Source organism: Carcharhinus amblyrhynchos, chromosome 6 (genome assembly GCF_965287045.1).
Source record: "Carcharhinus amblyrhynchos chromosome 6, sCarAmb.v2.hapA, whole genome shotgun sequence".
Classification (NCBI taxonomy): Eukaryota; Metazoa; Chordata; class Chondrichthyes; order Carcharhiniformes; family Carcharhinidae; genus Carcharhinus; species Carcharhinus amblyrhynchos.
Genome location: NC_137329.1, coordinates 114,304,337 through 114,328,694, shown reverse-complemented (window position 1 = coordinate 114,328,694; position 24,358 = coordinate 114,304,337). Strand labels below are relative to the sequence as shown.

Sequence of the window (24,358 nt, the reverse complement as noted above, 5' to 3'; positions counted from 1 at the left end):
TGCTCCCTCTGGAGTTCCAAAGATCTATCCTTGACCATCCCCCACCCTTCTTATTTCTCATCTTCATGCTACTCATCAACACTGTCCAAAAACACACGGTCAAGTTCTATTTGTATGCTGATATCATCAACCCCTCACTCATCTCACTGTCTCTAATATGCCATGCTGATTGATATCCGTGTAGAAATTTTTCCAACCAAATATTAGAATGATCGAAGCCACTGTCTTTGGTCCTCGACCCAAACACCATTCCATAGCTCCTGACTTCATCCCTCTGGTCATTTGCTGAGGCCAAACTGGACTTTGTATAACCTTGACATTCAAGTTGATCCCAATAGGAATTTCCTGACCACACATTCACTCTGTTCCCAGGTCACCTACTTCCACCTTTGCAACAACACCAATCTCATCTGCTGCTGAAACTCTCACCAATGTATTTTTTTAAATCCTAGTGTTGGCTATCCTGATCAATGCTCTCCAGATCAGCCTCCCATTTTCCACTCTCAATACATAAACACATTCAAAATCTGCTACCCCTATCCAACAGTGCCCAAGTTTCACTGTTCACTGACTTACATAGGCTCCTAGTCTGGCAACATCGGTCATAAAATATTCATCCTTGTTTTCCAATCTGTCCATGGCCTTGTCCTTCACACCCCATAAACCTCTAGTCTTTTGTACATCCACGATTTTAATTTATTTACCTTTGATAGCCTTCAACTGACTGCACCGTAGAACATGGATTTTCTTCCAGTCTCTCAAGTTCTCTTCCTCCTTTAAGATGCCCATAAAGTCTACCTTTCTAGAGTCAACTTTTATTTGTTAACCATTCCTGTGTTGTGCACTGGACCATTTTGATAAATACCCCTAGGCAGCACATTTAAGGACACTATATAAATGCAAATGTCCCAAACAACAAGTATCTGTTGCAATGGTACTAAATTTAAAAATAACATTGCTTTCTGAAAGGCACTTTTAGCTTTCAACGTGCTAGATTTTATACCATATTACACCTGCAATAAATATTAGTGGAATTATATCTAGAATTAGGGTTTAAAAAATAAATTTGGTCTAAGCTTATTAAGAAAACCTGACAATTTACATAATATCCTGTAAAAGCATGAGAGAAAAATTCAACTTAAGTCATTCGACTTTACATGGGCACATTTGAAATTTTAAAATAATGATTCCAATATCAAAGAAAAACAGAGACTTGCACCTTTCACACTCTCAGAACCTCTCCAAGCACGTTGCAGCCAATGGAATATTTTGAAATCTTGTCGTCATTATTGCAGTGTACATGACCGACTATTTCACTGATTTTAATTTTTCTTTGCAACAAACTATGCTTATATACTGTCATAAAAGAATAATTTTATTTGTTGGCACAAAGATAAAGCAGCTTCACAATTTATACCTAGCCAAAGTGCTTTTATTTCATCTTCTGAAAAGAGCAGCACAAATGACAACATGTGCAAAAGGCACAATGCCCAATTCAGACATGTGCCAACCTTTGATTATATATTGGACTGTTCAGACAGACATTTTAGCTTAAGACGATTAGACTGCTTTTACTGGAGTGACACCTCCAAGTGTGAAGAACATAAAATTAAGACAAGCCTCTGAACTACACTAGGAAACTAAAATAGTTGCCACCGAGAAGCCGAGGTACAAGGATAGAGATTTCTTCATAAATTGCCCAAGAAGGAGGCAAAATCAGATAGCAAGTCATGTCAGACCACAGAACTGTAGAACCTCATGAGCAACTGATTAGCCATCCCAATCTGATACTGCATCAGGGAGTGACTCAAAAACATGGTAAAGTAGGAAATCAAAAAGGGAGGAAATCTGAGTTCCAATACATATGTAACCTTTTCAGAATCATAAGTAGTGATTCACCTTCTGCATGCTTGCCACAGACACATGAAATTCTGTCCTGGTTTTCTTGTTAACTCGGCATTTGGCTGCGATGATAGAGCTTGATGTTGAAGAGGCTGAGAATTGACCTGAGCTGCTACGGGTGGTGCTGATGAAACTGCTAAAGGAGCAGACTGCAGAAATATTTGTTATATGTAAATCAACACAGGCACTCTTTCAGTAAAAATAACTTTGAAAAATATCCATATCCTTGCACATTAATGTTACAGAGATTTGCAGCTATAACTAGCTTCAATTAAAGGTAGAATAAAACATTCTTAGCTGACACAACCGAAATTTTTTTGCAATTTAGTGATACAGAATTGAAACATCGTCATTGAATTTGAAGGCATGAGGTCAGTTTTAACTTGAGTTAGGCATCTCATGGTGACTTAAGGTTAATATGTTGCCCATAAAGTCACTGCAAGCGCTCAGTAACAAATTACATTTCAGCCTTTTGGCTAAGATCAAGTGTAGTACTGACATGCTGTGCTTGGTTGAAATCATTAGGTTACATTTTAGCTTCATTTGAAGCAATTTTTAAAAGCGGCATCTCAGCCTTTTGGCTAAGATGCAAATGAGATCAAGCCTTGGAGGAGGAGCCATACATACTCCAATCACAAGACAGTGGTGAGAGCCCTGTCTTGTCAGCTTGGATCAGGAATGTCTCAACTTGTTGAGACTCTGAATTGGACTTGATTTGATTGAATTGGGATAAAAATTTTAAGTTACTTTTCAGCAAAATCTTGCCCATCATTTAAAGCTACTTGGTAGAAACTTGAAGATCATTATTAAAATCAAGTAAAGGTGTGGTAGGCTATAGTGCATTCATTTTATTCACCATATCTTTTCCAATCATATGCACTATCTGCAAAGTAATTTAGTATTTTAAGTGTTAGAAGAAACACCATTGAACTCTGGCTGGTTACTACTATACATCAAGATAAGGTCACGAGTAGATTTCAGTGCAACACTATGTCTATTAAGAAATTGAGTTCAACAAGGCTAGTTCAACTGAATAAACATTAAATGCTGCTTTCATTAAGTTTAACCTTAATATTACAGGCCACTCCTAAATGTAAAAACGTTGTTCGCCAAAAGGTTCCGTATACATGAAAGGTAAAAATGTAGCCATGAAACATAACTACAATATTGCAGCAAATTACAATTTATCAATTTAATTTTTTCCGTTCAAATGAGACAAAAATACAGTTAACCTTAACCATGAACAAATTTAAAAACAAAAATACAAAGTACACCTGCATTAATGGAGCAAAGGTATTCATTCAATAGCTAGACAATGCAGGCTAAAAGAAAATAGTATTTGCAGAGTTAGCTGGTCTCAGCAGTGATCATAGTACAGATAGTAAAACGAGGAAAAATTGACCAGATGTTCTATTCCTCAGCACTGTTCAGCACATCCAGTTGGTAATTCGGCAACAGAACTTGATTAGCTGAAGAGGTTGAAAATTGCTCTCCGAGTTTCTACTGGTCATGTTGTTTATACCATTAAAGAGAAGACTGCAGGATTGTCAGGTGTAAAATCACACTAGATGAGCTTAGCTGAGGAAATATTTTTGCCACATCTACTGCATCAAATCTTCTCTTCATTTTAAATAGCTCATCTAAATCATAACTTTCTAAACAAGGCACATTTATGCAACCTGTTCTCATAACTTGACTCTAAAACTTGACATCTTTTCAGTGAATTTGCATCAAACCTCCCCTAAGATTGAGGGGTTTTGCCCGAGGTTGTGTCCAAAGGTTAACACAACACTCCAGACAGAATCTGACACGGCTCTGTACCGCTAAAATAAAGCTTTATCAGTTTTGTATTCTAGGCCCCTTGATAAAAAAATTCCCATTACCCGTTTGATTATTTTGTACCTATGCCCTCTGTTTTAGCGATTTGAAAGCCTGTACATCAAACTCTGCTCCTGCACCATTCATAATCATTTACTATTAAGAAATTGTTCTGATTTAACTTTCGTACATCCAAATTGGGTGAACTCACACCTTCTCCATAGGTGATTCCATCTGTCCGAGTTTTGCCTACTCACTTATTCAGTCTACATCTAGTTGTTACTTGCGACGTGGGACAAGTAACTGTGCCTCCTTACTTAGTGTCACCTACAAACCTAACATCCCTCATTCACGAGGACAAAGGGAGACCCTAATACAGAGCCCTGGGGAACACCAATCAGATAAAGTTTTCAGACCCCTACTCTGACTCCAACCTTCTAATTAATTATCAACCTATGTCATAGTTACCTTCAATTCAGTTCTAACTGTTGCTAATAATCCCTCATGCAGGTAATCTTATTTTACCAAATACCTTTTGGAAGTTCAAATAGATATATGCATTCCTCTACCCAGCATAGGGCTGACTTAAATATTCAATTAAATTAGTCAAACATACTCTACCTTTCAGAAATCCATGCAGATCTTTGATCAACTCAAAATTTGTTCAAGTACTCAGTAACACTAACCCTGGTGACAGATTTGAGTAATAACTTCCTCAAAACTGACAGAGTGCTTTCATGAATTAATGACAAAGCATCAAATTCCTCAACAACTCACACCACAAGATCTCTGGAGCTTTCAAAAGTGTAGCAAAGTCATTTTGAAAATTGAAGTTGAAATTCAAGTCAAGCTAGGTTTGTTAGCAAAATCTGTAAATCTTTAGAAGAATCAAAATGAACATTGCATCGAACAAAATAAAATGCAGTTAAATGTGGAACTGAAACAAACAGACAACAGAATATGATGTGCACGTATGTGCTTGGATTTTATGTGAAATAATGGCTCCAATGATCTCTGTGGTGGGAATTTCCCCCTTCCCGACCTTAGTTTCAAACTGGCGTCAGCAGGCATTTAGCAAATGATATCATCAAGCAGGGTAAGCAGCATCTTAATGGACAGCAATCCAGGAAGGAACATGACCTTTTTTCCCCCAAGTTTAATTAAAATTTCACAGAGCAAAAATAAATGTTTGGTACATACATGTTGAAATATAAAACAAACTGTAAAAAGAAATTAAAATGTGATTTTCTTTCATCATGAGACAAATTTGACACTCACAAATAGAAAATTAGTTTCTCAGGACAGTGAGGCAATTTAGCAGAATTAAGGAGTGTTGCGAGTGTTTTTACAGCAAGACTAAGAATACAAAGAGCAATTTATCAGCAGTTAAAGTAAAATTTAAGTTAATTTATTAGTCACAATTAGACTTACATTATCACTGCAATGAAGTTACTGTGAAAAGTCCCAAGTTGCCACTTCTTTGAGGGTCAATTTAACATGGCCAATTCACCTAATCTGCTCATCTTTGGACTATGGGAGGAAATCGGAGCACCCTGAGGAAACCCACGCAGGCACAGGGAGAATGTGCAAACTCCACACAGATAGTGACCCAAGCCAGGAATCCAACCTGGGTCCCTGGTGCTGAGACAGCAGTGCTAACTATTGTGCCAACATGCCACCCAAGTTGATTGATTTCTGCTTGCTTGATTGCGGTCTAGGGAACTTCAATAATGCATTCAATGGGGAAAGCTGATATTCACTGATGGCAACTTTCGGATTTCTGCATGTGTGGACTCCAGAGGTTGCTATCAGTTTTGGAGGTGTTGAGGACAGTCAGGGCTAACAGTTCCTATTGTGATTACTATTGTAAAATCTGGGATATTGTTTTTGCTGCATAGTAGTTGGAGGAAAATATAATGAATATGCAATTGCTACTTTAATCAACTTGTAAATTTGTTTTGAGAAAAATGGCATTAAGACCACAAACACAGGCACTGCATAATGTCAATATTCTAAATGACTTGCTGGGATGTGATCTAGCAAGCAGCAGCAGTAAGTACTTTAAATAATTTGCATAAACAAAATAACCTTGGAATTGCGATCAAAAAAAAACTGAAGACTTCAGACCTTGGATAATTCTAACAGTTTCTCTGTAAAACTGTCAAAAGATATTCGCTCATTAACCCTTAAACAAGCACCTATTTGGCAGATTTCAGCGCTAAATTTCTTCTCACTCAAAGATCAGGAGTTTAGAATAAGTCCTTATATCAGAAATCTGCAGCCACAGTGTGAAATCAAGAATATGGAGTTGGAAAACCAGCTGTGACATTTTTCTGAACATCATAATCATTTCTTCACTTGCAAGTTATTCAATATAAAATGGTACAAGTATCTGGAATCTTTACATTCACAAGTTATCCCAAGTCATCTTTTTAAACTTTATGGTATACAGCAATTTTATACTTCCTTTAGTACACTGTAAATGTAACAAAATAATGTCAGTGTGAAAAAAGTCATTAAACTGCAACGTGCACAAACAAGCTGGATTCTGAAGCATTAAATATCAGCATTAAAACAGAAATTTTACAAGAACTTCAATCAATTTAGTAAGTTAAATAGAAATTAGCTTATTTAATTACTGGCTTACCTGATTAACTATGCTCTGAGAAAGAACAGGCAGGTGCTGATTTTGCTGTGTTACATTGTCCATAGCTACTTTGGCTATAGTACTGGAATCAGATCCTACTGGCACAGCCACCATTGTTGAACTGCAACCAGCATTGTTAGGGTCACTGATGGTAACAATCCTTACTCCCACTTTATTTGGTATTAATGATATGTTATCTTTGCACTCAGCTGATCTTTTTAAAAGGTCAGTTGAACCATTGGTTGTTGGAGTCTGGTAAAGTTGGACTGAATGTATAGCTACAGGTCCAGGTTGGTTTGGAACTGGAGAGTAATGCACCTGGGGAGTGTTAGAAAGCGAAGACTGCACAGAAACAACTGAACTTGGACACTGCTGAAGCTGAGGCACCGCTGAACCTATGCCAACTGTTATAGGTCCGTTGGATAATCCTGAGTTTGTACCACTGATTTGCTGGTCAACAGAGCTTGAAATGACTGTACAACTAGCACTAGAATTTCCTATTGAAACAGGTCCATTATGCACTTTGGTCAACTGACCACTTTTGGCAGTGTTTTGCTGATTACAGTCCATATTGCCCCATTGCTCCTGTGCAACTATATCACCATTTTCCACATGATTGGAAGCTTTATGATTTGGAATGTTTTTGCTTAGGTGTGAACCATCTCCTTTTTCAAAATCACAGATTCCATTAACCATGGGCATTTTCAAAAGATCTTTTTTAATTTCCTGCATTCCTGTATGCTCTACATTCAGCTTCCCATTGGTTACACTTTGATTGACTCCTGTCAAAGGTCCGTTTGAGGCCACTGTGCATTGGATGGGCTCAGACTGAGCTATCCCTGAGTTAGATGGAGGTAGATGTGAATTATCGTGTTTTTTTCCATTTACAAGTTTTGTCGCCTGCATTCCGCTTTCCTTCAAGCCACCGTTTGGTGTAACTCCCTCTGAACAGGAAGGATTCTCGCGAATTTCAATTTTACGTTCATGTAGATGTAAATCTGTTGTATCTTTTGCTTCCTCCTCCTTCTGGCAAATTATTTTGTCACCTGTGAATGCAATTCCAGACTCTGCGCTTTTTACCTGTCCACTCTGTGATGTCAAGATAGGTGGAGATGCTTGTACTTGGAGGCCAACTCCGGCTTGTGACCCACTGACAGGAATTCCTGCAGGGGCTATGATCTGCGTTCCACTGCCATGACTCCCAGCTGCAGCAGTAAAGGTGGTATTTGGCACAACAGTAATGGTAACCTGGTTGCCAGTTGTTCCCTGGAGAAGAGCAGCAGTGTTACTAGCAGAGATTAACTGACCCGGTAAAATCTGCATGTGAGGAATGGGCACCGTCTGCACTGACCCCGGTGAATGGATGGGACCTTGAACAAGCTGCACATTTTGTTGTCCAACTACTAACTGCTGACCTTGGGCTTGAACTCCAAAATTACTTGCCTGATTGTGAGTCACTTGATAGACCACCTGAGGACTCGGAGCTCTAGTACTGGAAGGGGGAGGCATTTGAGGAGCAGGTAATATAAGTTTACCACCTGGAGTAGGGGGCCCTCTTTTTGGAAGAAGTAATTGTTTTATTAAGCTAGACTCCCCAGAGGGAGGTTGACTAGCTCCAGTACCGGTCTGTTGAGACTGAAGTTGCATCTGGAACTGCTTTTGGGGGTGTTGTTGCTGCTGTTGCTGCCGTTTCACAGAAAGCATCTTGCTCACTGTTTGAGGCCCTTGTATTTGAGGAGTGGAAGGTTGGGTAACCAACCCCACTTGCACTGGTGTGTTGTTGACAGGTAAAGGAGATGGTGAGGACGAAGGGGTTACATTTGCCTTCCCAGCCAAATGAATAGTTTGGCCAGCTTGAATAGCAGCTGGATTTGTCAACAATATCTGATGAATGGCAGGGGCAAAACTCTGTCCCTGTTGAGTTGGCTGACTAACAATCACACGCACACTTTGCTGGGGTTGCTGTTGCATTATGGTAGACTGGATTTGCTGAGGTGGCATTCCTGCTGGTTTTGGTGCTATATTCTGGAAACACATCCTGGGGGCTGGAGGGCTTTGAACCCCAGCAATTGCAACCACTTGACCTGTCGAGACTTGAAAGTTTTGCACTGTGGCACCAGATACAATGGTGGGACTTGGGGCGGAAGAATAGTGCTGAGGTGCCAATAGAACAGGGTCCTGCTGGTTATTTATTTTTGGCTGGTGACGTGGTGCCTGGGATACTGCACCTGACAATAGCTGTCCTTGGGAAACTGTGGTGGCTGGTATGCTTTGAACTCTGCCAATTGCTGCATGGCTGTGAGAGACAGCCTGCTGTATCACAGTAACAGTTGTTGTTGCAGAGGTATTCACCTGATTAGAAGATACTGTTGGTATGGAAAGCTGGTGACCAGGAAGCTGCTGTTGAAAGAACTGTGGATGTTGAAGCACTTGCTGAGAGGTTACCATTGTGGCTGATGATGGTGTTGTCGTGGCATGGTTTTGGATCACCGTTCCCTGTGGTATGCTGGTTCCAGTTAATGAATATGGAACAGAAACCACAGGATGACTGCTAAAAGTTGGAGAATGGACAACTGTACACCTCACTGCATCACTAGTGATTGGAGTTCTGCTTTGTACAAGAGTCACTGCAGCATTTTGGTGCGGTTGTGCCAGGCCAATTTGGTCTTGTGGCATCTTGGTAACATTCAGAGCTGGAACGCTTTGTTGGAAAGTGTAGATCATTTGAGATCCTGGTTGACCAGTAGAAAGGTTACCTCCAGGAATCCTATGAAAGTGGTTTATCACTGCCTGTGCTGAAATCAGAAAAACAATATCATCATAATGCATACAACTGTGGTCCTTTCAGTAGAGCCTTTACAGATTACAATTCTTTCATAATTCAGTTTAATTTGTTCAAGAATAACAGTTTCATTATTTTCAGTACAGACCAAGCATGCAACACCAAAGAGCAGAGATTCACTGAGAACAAGATCTTGCTTCAGACAACACCTCACATTATCAAATTCTAAACAGCATAAAGGGAGTGTGAAATTTTGTTAAAGATAAATGCCATTCCAAAAGTGACCACAGATTTATTTACCATCATTTTCAATGAGATGCATTAATGATGCGATCAGCAAATTATATTATACAAAAATGGTTTTAGCAATTAACATCCTATGACAGCTTCAAAGATATTAACTATTTTTTCCCGAACATGATATTTCAATGTTGGGTTTTCTGATGTAGACATTCAAGCAGCCTGACTTAGCCATAAATCTATGTTACATTCCATCCTTGCCCCAACACTCCACATCCCTAAGGATTCAATACATTGACTAGGCTCTGAATGAGAGTACCTACATCTTTGGAACAACACTTTTTTCTGCCAAAAGGATCTTAAAAGATCTACTGCAATGAATCCTGTACAGGTTTACACAGAGCATTTTCTTGATTCAAATATTTCTCAAACTGGGTTCCACGGAAGGAGACACCCAGGGGTTCTGCAGTACATCTGTTTATTTAAATTTGAAAAAGCTGTCCTTTCAGCTTGTCCATTCGAAGATGATTTTCACACTGTTGACTACAGATAGGCGCACCAGTCACTAGAAGCTGGCCTCCGATTGGATAAGCTAGAAATAGCAGCAACGTGTGTAAGCGTGGGAGGGGGGATGGGGGATGTGCGCATGCGAGAGAGAGAGAGGAGGGAGTGTGCGTGAGAGAGAGGAGTGCACGTGTGTGAGAGACAGCATCAGTGTAAGAGAGAGTGAGTGCATGTGCATAAGAGTATGAGTGCATGAGCAAGATGAGTGTATAAGTGCGTGAGAGAGGCTAAAGTGAGTACATACGTGTGCATGCTGCATCAGAAGGAGGGAAGGAGGGGTGAGAGTATGTATGAAAGGCAGGTGTGAGAGTATGTATGTGTGCGAGAGGTGAGTGTGCGTGAAGAAGGAATGAGTGTGCACGAAAGAGATGAGTGTGTGAGAGAGAGAGAGAGAGAAAGAGATGGGAATGTATGAGAGAGTGTAAAGCGAGGGGAGTGAGAAAAAGGGGTAAAAGAGTGAGAAAGGGAGAGCGAGAGAGAGAGAGACACATACAAACAGAACTAGGTGAGTGCAAACGTCTGCTTTGAAAATCCAGCTCCCCAGCAGCATTCCTAATGCTAAACCAATTTGTGAGCACAAGAGCAGCATCACCACCCCAATTAAAAATGACAAAAGGTTAAATATTTGTTGAATAAAATGACAATAAATGTATACATATAAGAAATAGAAAATACTTTTATAACTTTGCTTTTATGTGCCTATTGAGCAAAAACTCTTTTTTGTGGTTTAACTCTTCAACGTAGTTAAGGATGTTTCTCAGGGGTTCAGTCAGTGCTCTTAGGAGGTCAAAAGAGTTCCATGGCTGGAAAAGTTTGGGAAACCCTGATTTAAACTAATCTACAAAGAGCTTGTAGACTTCAGTTTGATGGTCTACCTGGTTGCTAAAGTTATTTTACATCAAAGGGCATCTGCTGTGAACTAGTAACTTCACGGTAGAGTTAACATGAGCCTACTTTTGACACAATGAATAAATTTTAAACTTTAAAACATCCAGAAAATGTAGCTTGCTATGAGGGTGGCAGCCCTGATTATTTGTTGGTCAGCAAGATTTGCTAACTTTTACTCCATTCATTTCTCTGTTTTATTTATTTTAAAATTCCTGGAGGAATGTCTGAATGTAGTTTTTTTTTCCTGATTGATCTGACATGTTAAGTATTCACATATATTTTCATGAGTAAGCAACTTACCTGAGGGCGGTGGATTCTGTGTTAGCTCTGGTGTAATAGAGGGAGCCGTTAGTGATTGCTGGTAGTGCACCTGCATGGGAAGTGGTGTAGCCCTTCTTTGGATCCCTACTATGTGTATTTGTGCTTGCCCAGTATTATTGGGATCTTCTATTCGTTTTACCGTATGGGTTGGAAATAGAGACCTTGCATACAAGACAAAAGAAAACATGTCAAGTTCTGTAAGCAACCAATTCAGTGTTCTGAACAAAACTATTCCGAGTAGACAATGTAATTACTGTTACATAGATTGGCAATTCAGTATTTTAGAATGCTGTAACATATCACTCTCCAAATCTATTTTTCTTGCACAGCAAAATATTAAAACAAAACTCAGACAGACAAACATTCAGGGATTTTGAGCAGGAGAGGTCATATTTTCCTGTGGGAAAAACAGAATTGTGGTTGCCTTTCTAAAGCTACTGTTCACTTGTTCAAGATCTTTTCAGAACTGGCACTGACAGAAGCCATGCACCAAGATGGTTCATAAGATAAAAGGGGCAGAATTAGGCCATTCGGCCTATTGAGTCTGCTCTGCCATTCGATCATGGCCAATATGCTCCTCATCCCCATTTTACTGCCTTCTCCCCATAACCCTTCAACTCATTACCAATTAAAAATCTGTCTAACTCTTCCTTAAATTTACTCACTGTCCCCGCATCTATCACACTTTGGGGTAGTGAATTCCAGTTTCACAACCCCTTTGGAGAGAAGTAGTTTCTCCTCAACCGTTTTAAATTTGCTACCCCTTACCCTATGACTATGACCTCTTGTCCTAGAATGCACCATAACAGAAAGCATCTGCTCCACATCTACTTTATCCATACGTTTTACCATCTTGTATACCTCAATTTGATCTCCCCTTACTTTTCTAAATTCCAAACAGTATAGGCCTAAACTGTTCAAGCTCTTTTCATATGACAAACCTCTCATCTCTGGAATCAATGTAGTGAACGTCCTCTGAACTGTCTCCAATGCCTCTACATCCTTACTCAAACAGGGGGACCAAAACTGTGCACAATACTTTAGGTGTGGTCTCACCAATGCCTTGTATAGTTGCAATAATACTTCCTTACCTTTATCTTCTATTCCTTTAGCTATAAATGCCAACATTCCATTCGCTTTCTCTATTATCTGCTGTACCTGCATGCTAGTTTTCTGTGACGCCTGAACAAGGACACCCAGATCCCTCTGCATCAGAGCATTCCGAAGTCTCTCCCCATTTAGGTAATAAGTTGCCTTCCCATTTTTCCAACCAAAATGCATGATCTTATACTTATTCACGTTAAATGCCACCTGCTACATTTTGGCCCACTGTCTTAATCATCTATATTCATTTGTAAGGTTCTAACTTCCTCATTGCAACTTACTATCCCACCTATTTTTGTGTCATCTGCAAATTTGGTTATAGAACCTTCTATCCCTGTATCCAAGTCATTAATATAGATTGTCATAGCTGGGGCCCAAGGACCGAACCCTGTGGTACCTCACAAGTTACATCCTGCCATCCAGAAAAAAATATTTATCCTGACTCTGTCTTCTGCCCAGCCAGTCACCTATCCAAGCTAATAAATTACTCCTAATCCCACCTGATCTAACCTTGTGAATCAACCTTTTGTGTGGCACCTTATCAAATGCCTTCAGGAAGTCCAGATATACTACAAATACAGGATCCCCATCATCCATTTTGCTTGTTACATCTTCAAAAAGCTCTAGCAAATTAGTCAAATATGATTTGCGCTTCATAAAACCATGCTGACTCTGATGGATAATGTTTTGACTTTCCAAATGTCCTGATATTGCTTCCTTGATAATTGATTCTAACACTTTCCCAACAACAGATGTTAAACTAACTGGTGAGTAATTTCCCACATTATTCCCACAAGATATGTGCCAGCACATGGAGAATGAACTGCGAAATTACAGGAGCAAGTCTTACAATCTTTTTATTATCCTTGGATTGTGTCACTGACAATGCCAACATTTTTTGCCAGCATTTTGTTGCCCACTCAAGTTTCCCCCAAGAAGGTAGTGTAAGGTTTTGTTCCATACCCTCCCAAAAAATACTAACTTTGTCAATGGTGGAGGGAGTGGAAATCGTTTTCACCATCAATTAGTTTGACTTACCTGAGACATCTGTTAAATCCTGTTGAAGTCAGAATTCCACCCCGAGCTAATTTACTGCACACAGAAAGATATTCAGAGTACAGATCCACTCGCGAGACAGAGCCTTCTGGGGAGGTCTCAAAATGTGCACTTAACCTGAATAAGCAAGAGACCAAATTTCAGAAAGAATTTCAGACTTAGAATATGGTGCCTTACATAATTTAACAGAGAGTGAACAGTTCTCAGAGAAAAAGCCATTCCAATGGTAGTTTTTTTTTAAAGCTTGCTGCAGTTTCATTAGTGTTCCCAGAATTAAGTGGTAAAATTAGCTATTCCATTTAGGCTCTATAGCTTTGGCAAGGATACTATAAAAGCTTTACCCATTCAATTAAATTTCCTGACAGAAAAGGGCACTTTCAGTATTCAAGCAGTTTAAACAATTTACTGTTAAACATCAATATTTCATATTTTATCCATTTCTAGGAAGGCTATTTTTGAACTACTAGGTGCTGATGATCTTTGGACAGTTAAGGTAGCAGTACAAATGAGTGAGCACTTACATTCCAAAACACATCTTAATCTACTGACAAAAGATGAAGACAATATCAAATGTTAATTCAAATAATGTGGAAATTAATTTTTTTGAGTTAATAATGACAGGCTCAGTCAAATGCCAAAGAAATGGTCAGACTCCTTCTTGCTGGAGACCGTCATCACATGGGACGTTTGTATCCTTTCGAGCAAAAGTAAAATGAGTGCAGCATTAAGTAACTAACATTCAGCTCACTGCATGGGAGAATATATTGCAGTGCCTTACATGGCAAGTTTGCACAGTACTGTGAAGGCTCACTTTGTCCTGGATCTTAATCACACTTCCCATTGAACTTTGCAGACTGCTTTATAGAATAACTGTCTAGTTTGTCAAGTATCTGGAATTGGTCATTTGATTTGACAACTTCCCAGAATCTTGCACTTTGGTCGTACTGCTAGCTGTCTACATATCATAAGCAAATTACTGTGGTCATTGGCCGAATAAGCATCATGCTCACTTTTACTGATGCCAGCTTTTTACTCCCAAATTTTAAAAATGGAATTCAAATTCTCAAACTACTACAAACTTCCATTCTTAGTCCAGACTCTAGAATACAAGTCCAGTAGCATAGCCACTGCATCCAAAGTTAATTATATAATGAGGATAATAAAAGCAAAATACTACAGATACTGGAAATCTGAAATAAAAACTCAGTGTGGAAAACACTCAGCAGGTGTAGCAGCACTGGTGGAGAGAGAAATCAGAGTTAATGTTTTGAGATATGACATTATAGAATATGATGGTTCCAGCATGAAATACATTACAAAGCGAAACAAAAAGGGCTTGTTTCAAGTTCTACAACAGGCAACAGCTTGGGAGAAAACATCAGTCATTTTAAACCGGTAATAAATTGAGAAGAATAAATATTCATTTCTAGGCTCAATGGTTTGGAATTCTTTAGCTCAAAGTTATGGCAATGTTTAAATAACAGTATTAGTAATAAAGTCACTCAAATATCAGGATTTGCTTAAATACTATAATACATTTGGAATATCAAAGTAACCACAAAAAAACAAATACTTTTCATACCATAACTAATTTACCTCCTCTCTCATTCTTACTGTGCTATTCTAACTTTAATTGTTCTACTTAATCTGACAGTTCAAGTTCTCTAAATCACATTTACTTGGGACAAAAAAAATCCTTTTAGTTCCTTTTTTTGGAGATGGAAGCAACCATTAAAAATAACTTGGGTTGGATGTGTTAAAGAATGGCCTAGAAGACCAGATTTTCAACTCATTAAAAGCCAAAAAACTAAATTAGCCATTACACCCTGACCATTTCAATCACTGACGTGTCTACCCATCAAGAGACGATGGAATTTCCAATGTAAAAAATAAAATGTTGCTGATGCCTTAGAGAAAAAGAGCATGTCCATGATGTGCAAAAAGCTTATTCTTCTCAATACTGAATGTATATTTTAGACTGGTATGCTAAAAATACAATTTGACTTGCATCGATGTGTTGGCATTGCATTTTGGCAAATCTTTAGTCTTTCATCAAGATTCAGGATCTTAGCTCAAGGGAATTAACCCCTTCTCATATTTAGCATCCAATATCAAATAAAGCATTCCATTTTATTCACAGAACAGTTGGCCAGGAGCTTTTAACAAGATTAGCAATTTGCAGCACACAAACAGACCAGTGTTTTTGTTTCTTATTAGCGTCCTCTCACCCTATTAGCATATTCTTCTCCCTCATGGGCTTATCCAGCTTGACCTTAAATGCATTTATACTATTTAACTCAGTCACTCCATCTGGTAGCAAATTGCACACCCAGCATTCTGAATGAACAAGCCACTCAAATTCCTTATTGGATTTATTAATGGCTATCTTACATTTATAGCCTCTAATTTTAGATGCTCCCAGAAGTGGAAACATCTTCTCTACGCCAATGTAACAAACCCATTCAGAATTTCAGGCCACATCTGTGTTTTCACTAGAGCCCCTAACTGTTCAGCCTTTCCTGGTAGTTGTAAACTCAAGTTTGATATCATCCTTACAAATCATTTTTGCACTTTCTCCATTGTTAACATGGCATGACCATTTCAATAGTAAAACAATGCCACACCATGGGCATTTTTGGACTAGGATCTGAATGTATTTCACATACAGGAATATTAGTCTGTAAAATAAAACACCATCTTTAGTGGATTTAATTCAGATCCCAGAGATGAACAAAAATGCGCTAATCCAGTCTCACATTTGTTTTTAACTATTAAATATTCGACTTAACGTTTCATTGTATTTGTCATATTCTTTGGCTAAATTTATTTTTCAATCCACCAAAAAAATGATCAACTATATTAAATATCAGCAGGACAGATTACATGCTGTTAATAATCTCAAAATCACCTTGATAAAAACTGATTTTCTAAACAGTTCAAAGTGGGACCTGACAGCTATCAAATCCAAATATAGTCTATAAGTCCTTTAAATATTTAATCCAACCAACAGAGATTGTATTTATTTTGTCATAATTTTAAAGAACGTTTTTTTAGATCTCCATGCAGTGATACTAACTTTTCATAATTATTTAACTTGTGAAACACTACAAAAAATAAACATACAAGTATATTTTATGGCATGACCTTTAAGAGACTGATTGTATCCAAAATCAAGTTTTAAGTCTTCCATGCCTCTAACTATTAAATAATTCACAACAGCCAAATATTCCCACTAATTTTATATGGACCAGCTAAAGAAGTGTGTAATAAAAACCAGAACAAAATAATGTTTTTAGCTACTATTCTGCACTTCCTGTATCCTAAAGTGGATAGTATGTACAATGTTGAAACTTAAATTCACAAAAAAGTATCAAAACACTGTTTCAGACAAGTTTCTTTTTTTATTATTCTTTCATGGGATTATGGGCATCACTAGCAAGGCCACTATTTGCTGCCCACCTCTAATTGCCCTTGAACTGATTAGTTTTTCAGGTCAATTCAGAGGATAGTTAAGAATAACCACATTGTGTTGGTCTGCATTCACGTGTAGGTCAGATTTCCTTATAGCGAGGGGGATTGAATATAAAAGTAGGGAGGTCTTGCTGCGGCTATATAGGGCATTGGTGAGGCCACAGCTGGAGTACTGTGTGCAGTTTTGGGCGCCGTACTTATGCAAGGATATTTTGGCTTTGGAGGAAGTGCAGAGGAGGTTTACTAGGCTGATGCCGGAGTTGAGGGGGTTGAGCTATGAGGAGAGGCTGAATAAACTAGGCTTGTACTCGTTAGAGTTTAGAAGAATGAGGGGAGATCTCATAGAGACGTATAAGATGATGAATGGGATGGATAGGATAGAGGTGGAGAGACTCTTCCCGCTCAGAAAGGACAGTGGGACTAGGGGACACAGCCTCAAGATAAAGGGGGGGCGGTTTAGAACGGAGTTGAGGAAGAACTTCTTCACTCAAAGGGTGGTGAATCTCTGGAATTCTCTGCCCGTTGAAGTGGTGGAGGCTACCTCGCTAAATATTTTTAAGATGCGGGTTGATGGGTTTCTGATAAGAGAGGGGATTAAGGGTTATGGGGAGAGGGCGGAAATGTGGAACTGAGCCACGACAGATCAGCCATGATCTTATTGAATGGCAGGGCAGGCTCGAAGGGCCAGATGGCCTACTCCTGCTCCTATTTCTTATGTTCTTATGAGTTTTTACAACTACCAATGTAGTTTCATGCCTAATGTTTCCGAATTGATCAATTAATTGAATTTAAAATGGTTGCCATGGTGGGATTTAAACCCGTGTGCCAAAAAATTAGCCTGGGCACCTGGATCACTAGTCGAATGACATTAACACTACCCCATTATCTCCCACAATCAATATAGTTGAAATACATAATTATTATACTACATTTTCCTTCATCATTTATACTTACCACTGGCAGCCAAATTTTTCATTGTCAATTTCTGGTCCTGGAGGTGTAACTAACGCAGAGCCAACTCTTGCTGCTGTGCAAGTGAGTAAGAACAAAAGATCAATGATGTGGGATGGTGGTGGGTGGGGTAAAAGGGAAGAGAAATGAAAGAATACCATCATACATCAATGAAGTCATATGGGACAGATTGTTTTGCTTTGTTATGAAAAGTAACTTAAACATTTTTTTACATGTATGTAGTTAACTACTCTTGTATTTATTTTATGCCTGTACTTCCAACTAGAAAAAAAAGGGAAATTAGTCCTCATTGTAAATTCTGTTCTCCAAACACAACTTTGCATATAAACACTTGGGTTTACCTGATTGTATGCATGTTGGTAGATATTCTGAAATGTACCCACATGCTCTGAAGTGACCTTCTGCATAGTAAGTGGCGCTCCCTCCCATCAATGCTGGAGAAGAGTTAGAAGTTACTCATTGAAATGATGTAGAGTCTTGGCACCAGCAGGTGGTGCCACAGGCTATGAGGATAAAATTCTCAGTTCTGGAGATCATTTGGCCAATACTGGAAGGAGAGATACAGGGACCAGAAGCAGTATATTTTTTAAACTAGAAGCATTCCTTTGTTCCTCTCACTCAGCTCACTGCTATCAGCTCAGAACCACACTGGCAAACAATTTCAGTCAGGTCAACCATCAACTCTTTACAGCTGCCACCTTTCAACCTTGTTTTCCATTGTAACCATCACTGATAGGGCAATCTCTGATTATTTTTTAAAATCACTTTCTACTTTCACTCTTTTCCCATCAACTTCATTTCATTCTGTGCTCTCTCTCCCACCCACCTAGGAAAAAAACATTCCCTCAAGTCTATTACCACTGTATCTTCATATTTCCAACTAGCTAGATTTTGTTCTGCAATTTGTCATTACATTTTTGCAGTTACTAGTTTTGCAAAATCACAATCCTTCATCTTTGGTTCCCTTGTCCCTGTTAAATCCATTAAACTCTCATCCCCATCACTCCTCTCGTGTACCTCTTACATTCGAACCGTTCAAGTCTAAAGGGAAACAGACTTGAACATCTTTGGCAGACAACTGGTTTAGTGATCCATTGTCAAATCTGACTGGATCACAAAGCATCATTAACGTCTGACATCCAATTGTTCAAAGATACCCAGGAAGGTAAGGATAACACCAAACTTCTCTTCACTACCACAAACTGTCTTCTTAAACCATCCTCACATGCCTTCTCCACCCTCATCTCAAACATTAAGTGCAAGCTCAGGAACAAGTTTGCTACTTGGTACAAGATCAAGACTATCCATTCAGTTGCCTCTGTAGATTCCCGCCCTCTCCTAGCTCACCGGGTCAAACTTCCTCAAAAGATCCCCTTGCTCTAATCCAGAATTCCATCTTTCTCTAGTTTCTCTCCCATCTTTCCCCCATGCCCTCTCTCAGCTCATTTTGCCGATGAGACGCATTGCTTTTTTTCCGGTCACTACTCGTAATAAACTGATCACCATACTTCCCTTCCTGGCTTCTATTTTGCTGATATTGTTAAAGGCTTTCTCACTTTATGTACTGTTCCTTCTCCATCAAATCAGCCGTCAACATCCTTCTCCTCAAAAAAAAATTCCTGGACTCCTCCATCCTGTAAACTACAATACCTGTAACTTATTTCTCAAGTCCTTGAACTTATAATCAGCTCCTAAAACCGTGTCCACCTTCCTCAGGATCACTCCTGCCACAGTGCAAAAACAGCTTACCAAGGTCACAAATGACATCTTAGCTGACTTGAACAAAAAGTAAACTCTCCCTTCTAGAACCAGCTGCATAAAACTGACCACAAAATTCTCCTCCAACACCTTTCCATCATGATCCAATTGGGTGGAATGTGACTCACTTGGTTCAATTCTATCTATCCAGAGCATCAATGGTAATGATTTCTCTTCCTGCTCCCATAACTTTACCTCATCACATGTCCCCAAGAATTTACCCTCGGACCCTTCCTGCTTCTCACCTGCATGCTACCCCTGGGAAATATCTGAAGATTCAGCATCAATTTCTACACGTATGCCATTACACACAGTTCCAATGCTCCCTCCATGCTATTTGAGTGTATGGTTCACTATAGGTCAGAACTCACTTCTTCTTCGGCAGTCCCTCAGGGTTGAGGATGACTTGCCTCCACTCCGAACAGGTGGGTTTTGCAGTGAATGAGTAGTCCAATCCTGGAATTGCAGACTCTGCCACAGGTTTGGCAGGTGGTTTGATGGGGTGTGTGGGTGGGATGATCTGGATTCTGCACTTTTTTTCTGTTGTTTAAGCTTGGCTTCCACATGCTCCACCTGGTGACACGAGGTGATTGGCACCTTCGTGGACACTTCTCCAGTTTGTGTGCTCTAAGGCAAGCAATTCACATGCGTCAATGAGGATGTTGCATTGATTTAGGGAAGTGCTCTTGTTGTGTTTCCCCTGCCCTTCTAGTGATTGCTTGCAGTTGCGGAGCTCGGAGTAGAGTACTTGTTTCAGGAGTTTAGTGTCGGAGATGTGGTTACTGTGGCCCGCCCACTGCAGCTGGTTGAGTGTGACCAGTGCCTCAATGCAATGGATGTTGGTCTGGGAGAAGACGCTCAGATTGGTTATGTCCATCTTGCCAGTGGATTTGCAGGATTTTGCGTAAGCAAAAATGTAGGCAATATTAGTTATATCTCTCCAGGGATTTGAGGTATCTGCCGTACATTGTCCGTGTTTCTGATGCATACAGGAGAGTGCAGACCACAGTTGCTCTGCAGTCCATAAGGTTGGTGCTGGATTTGAGGGCTCGGCTTTCAAACGCTCTATTCCTCAGGCAACCGAAGACTGCTGCTTCCTGCACTTTTCACGTGTTGATGATCGTGTCCATTGTGCCTCTTGATGGGCGGAATCTGCACTGAGACTTGGACAGGAGCTCTTCAGCTACTGGGCACGTGAGGAGGATTCTCGCGACGACTTTTCCTGTGGTGGAGAGAATGGAAATCCGTCTGTAATTTCCACAGTCAGACCTGTCTCTTTTCTTGAAAACGGTAACAACTAAGGCGTGTGAGATCTCCCGATGTGCTCTCTTTCTTCCAGACAAGGGTGATGAGGTTGTGGATTCTTGTCAAGAGTGCCTTTCCTTCAGCGGAGATTCCATCTGTGTACAATTTTGGTCCCCTTATTTCAGAAAGGACATACTAGCTTCGGAGGGGGTGCAGAGAAGGTTCTCCAGGTTGATTCCAGAGATGAGGGGGTTAGCTAATGAAGAGAGATTGAGTAGGCTGGGTCTGTACTCATTGGAGTTTAGAAGGCTGAGGGGAGATCTTATAGAGGCATATAAGATAATGAAAGGGCTAGACAGGATAGAAGCAGTGAGATTATTTCCACTAAGAATGGAAACAAGAACTAGAGGGCACAGCCTCAAAATATGGGGGAATGAATTTAGAACAGAGTTGAGGAAGAACTTCTTCTCCCAGAGGGTAGTGAATCTTTGGAATTCTCTGCCCATTGAAGCAGTGGAGGCTACCTCATTAAATATGTTTAAGTCACAGATAGATTTTTCACCAATAAGGGAATTAAGGGTTATGGGGAGCAGGCAGTAAGTGGAACTGAACCACTATCAGATCAGCCATGATCTTATTGAATGGCAGGGCAGGCTCGAGGGGCTAGATGGCCGACTCCTGCTCCTACTTCTTACGTTCTTATGTTCATCTGCGCTGGAGGCCTTGTTGTTTATCAGCTGTTAGATTTTTTTTTGACCTCACAGTGAGCTGGGGTTGTGCTAAGACGGTGGTGGGTAGTGTGTTGTGGAATGCAGTCGAGGGCACTTGAGTTGAAGGCTGCATCCTCAACCAAGATGCAGCAAACACCACGCACAAAAGAAGCAGTCACTTTAAGATATGCGTGACAATTTTAAAGGGACCACACAATAGGAAATTAGTCAGAACACTGCCCACTTCTACCTCATCTCCACCTCTTTCAATCATTCAGGTTCCTAAATAATCAAACCACTTACACAGTACTGGATGAATATACATTTTCTCCAATTAAATACTAAGATGACAAAGGGCATTGTCTTCTGTCTACATTATAAACTTTGCTTTCTAGCCAATAACTATATCCCTCTTCCTGGCAACTATCCAAAGTTGAACCAGACTGTGTGTAATCTGATGCCAAAATGAGTTTTCTAGCACATCACTAAGATTATTCAGTTCCAGCTCCATAACATCACCCAACTCAGGCTCAGCTTACCAGCTACAAAACTGTCATCCATGCCTTCATCACATCTAGACTTGACAATTTTAAACACACTCCAGGCTGATCTCTCACATTCTAACTTCCACAAACGCTGCTGCCCATGTCCTAACTCACACCTCCTCTATGCTTGCCGAACTAGAGTGGCTCCCAGTTAAACAATACTTCAGTTTTAAAATTCTTATCTTTGTTTTCAAACTTCTACATGGCATCACCACCTCCCTATTACTGTGATTTCTTTCAGGTTTACAATTATCCCCTCTAACCATGCCCAAGGCCTCAGAGCTCTGCCAATCCTGGCCTTTTGAGCACTATTAATTTTATTCACTCTGTTACTATTGGCCTTGTCTTCATTGCCAAGCCCCTATGCACCAAAACGTCCTCAATAAACTTCTCTATTTCACTTTCCTCCTTGATGTCAGGTTTTTTTAAAAAAACTAACACTTAACACATCTTGGGAGATTGTTACCTTAAAAGGTGCTACATTAATGCAAACTATTGTTTTTGCAGTTAATATTTGGCATAGGGTTTAAGGTCATGAAAAGTTATTCTCCCAGGCCATACAAATTAGCTTTCTATTGCCAAATACATCTAGCTGAACATTAAGAAAATAAAACAAAATTCTATAAGGAAAATACCCCTTTAGTAGTTAGCTGCTGGTGAGAGTAGAGTTGAAGCAAGCCACAAATTAATCAGCAAGAGAGCAAAGGAAGAAACAAAGATTTCAGATGAAGGATAGACAATATTACTGGAAAACTGTCTAGTGTTTTGCTTTTCAGCTTGTAAAAAGTTAAAAAGCAACTTGCCCCATAATAATACACAATTGTTTATTTTCTCAGCTTGAGTACCTGTTAAAGCAATTGCCTTTCCCTTGGCACTACCCAACCACCACCTCTCCCATACACACCATTTCCCCTCCCCACAACAGTGTCAAAATACTTTGCTGAGAGAGGATCAACAGGTTTGTGCCAGAAAACCATTCTTTGGAGAACAGAAATTACAATGGGCAACTTCCATTTCTCCTTCAAAAGCAGATCTTCCATCTATGGAAGGTAGATCAACGGGGACAGAGAAGTGCATATCCAAATATCAAATTAAACAATTACCACAGTGAACAAATCCCTACTGCCCAATTTAAGACTATAATGCTTCTAAATTTTGTTGTAAGTTTACATTTTCTCCCCTTACACTTTTTCAGGTCTCCCCTCGCCACAGACCATTCTCCAAGTCACGAGGAAGTGCATGAACATGGCCCCGGGGAAAACATCCCTCCAAATTTTCCTTCCTCTCTGTGAGAATGTGCCTGGTCTCTGCTGTTGAACAAAGAAAGATGGCAGTCATTTTCCAGCAGCCATACCACGGTTCACGTTGGTTCGGAATAAAAGGCCAAGTGGCAGGCCTGGGATGAAGCCAAATAACTTGAAGGTTAAAAATCCAAATTGCAACGGAGATTGACAAAACAAGAACATCTAGGGACAGAACATTAATTGATCAGTTATCCAAACGGTCTTTACTAGCTGCTGCCCTAGACAGCCCGGTGTCACTGGTATTTTCTGAACATCACTCTAGCCAACAGCTATCAACTTTGTACTACTAACAATTTTATGATAAAGGTGCTGGTAGTGCAAAGAAATTTTGAAATAGTTATCAGGTGAATCTACAGAAACTAGTAACTGGACATTTCTGATGCTTTTGTCTACGTGATTTAAAATTTAGTTTGTCTGAGGCATTGCTTTCATCCCTTCACACTGAACCCATTGCAGAACAGAACCTTCCTACAGCCACTGATCTGAGGCAAAACAACCCAGCAAGGACATGGGAATGATTTGAAGATCCTGCTGTTTACATGGCTCATAACAAGGGAAATATCATGTCTACTTGGAACCACCCAGCGGCACAAAGTTACGATTACTAAAAGAAAAGGCAGAATTCTTAAGCAAAGAAGGATGAGGCATTAGGAAGAAGAAATTGGGCAATATGGGTTTAAGATCTAAGCCAATATAGTGAGGAAACAACCCATACCATGCAGGGGGTCTTGTGGGGAAAAATAAAGTGCAACCTTCTACGTATTCAATGTTGTACATGTACAGTTAGGGAGACCCAAGTGTTTGTATGTGGAAGATATAAATCTGAAAAGGAAAAAATTAAATAAAAAAACCACGGAAACAAAATAGTTCACACAAAATTTACAAATGTCACACAGGCAAAATTCTTGTGATTTTATTAAGTGAAGGGAAAGTTTATTAAATACTTCCCAATTCAATATTTAAAACTAAAAACTTTTAAAGATCTGCTAGATCATCATAAATTCAGTCAGATATTTTTTCTCCCATGATGA

The 24,358-nt window shown here is 39.6% G+C and overlaps 1 protein-coding gene across 4 annotated transcripts in view; it reads right to left on the bottom strand.

Annotated features, from left to right (window-relative positions):
- The window catches only part of arid2 (AT-rich interactive domain 2), a 100,704-nt gene that overhangs the window by 5,103 nt on the left and 71,243 nt on the right, over positions 1-24,358 (bottom strand). The window contains exons 12-17 of one of the 4 annotated variants that reach the window (XM_080191248.1): positions 17,748-17,820; positions 13,305-13,439; positions 11,142-11,323; positions 8,720-9,162; positions 6,368-7,633; positions 1,900-2,051 (exon numbers count right to left, since the gene is read on the bottom strand). In XM_080191248.1, coding sequence (XP_080047374.1) covers positions 1,900-2,051; positions 6,368-7,633; positions 8,720-9,162; positions 11,142-11,323; positions 13,305-13,439; positions 17,748-17,820 — 2,251 coding nt within the window. The other 3 variants (XM_080191245.1, XM_080191246.1, XM_080191247.1) reach the window with 3 other exon arrangements.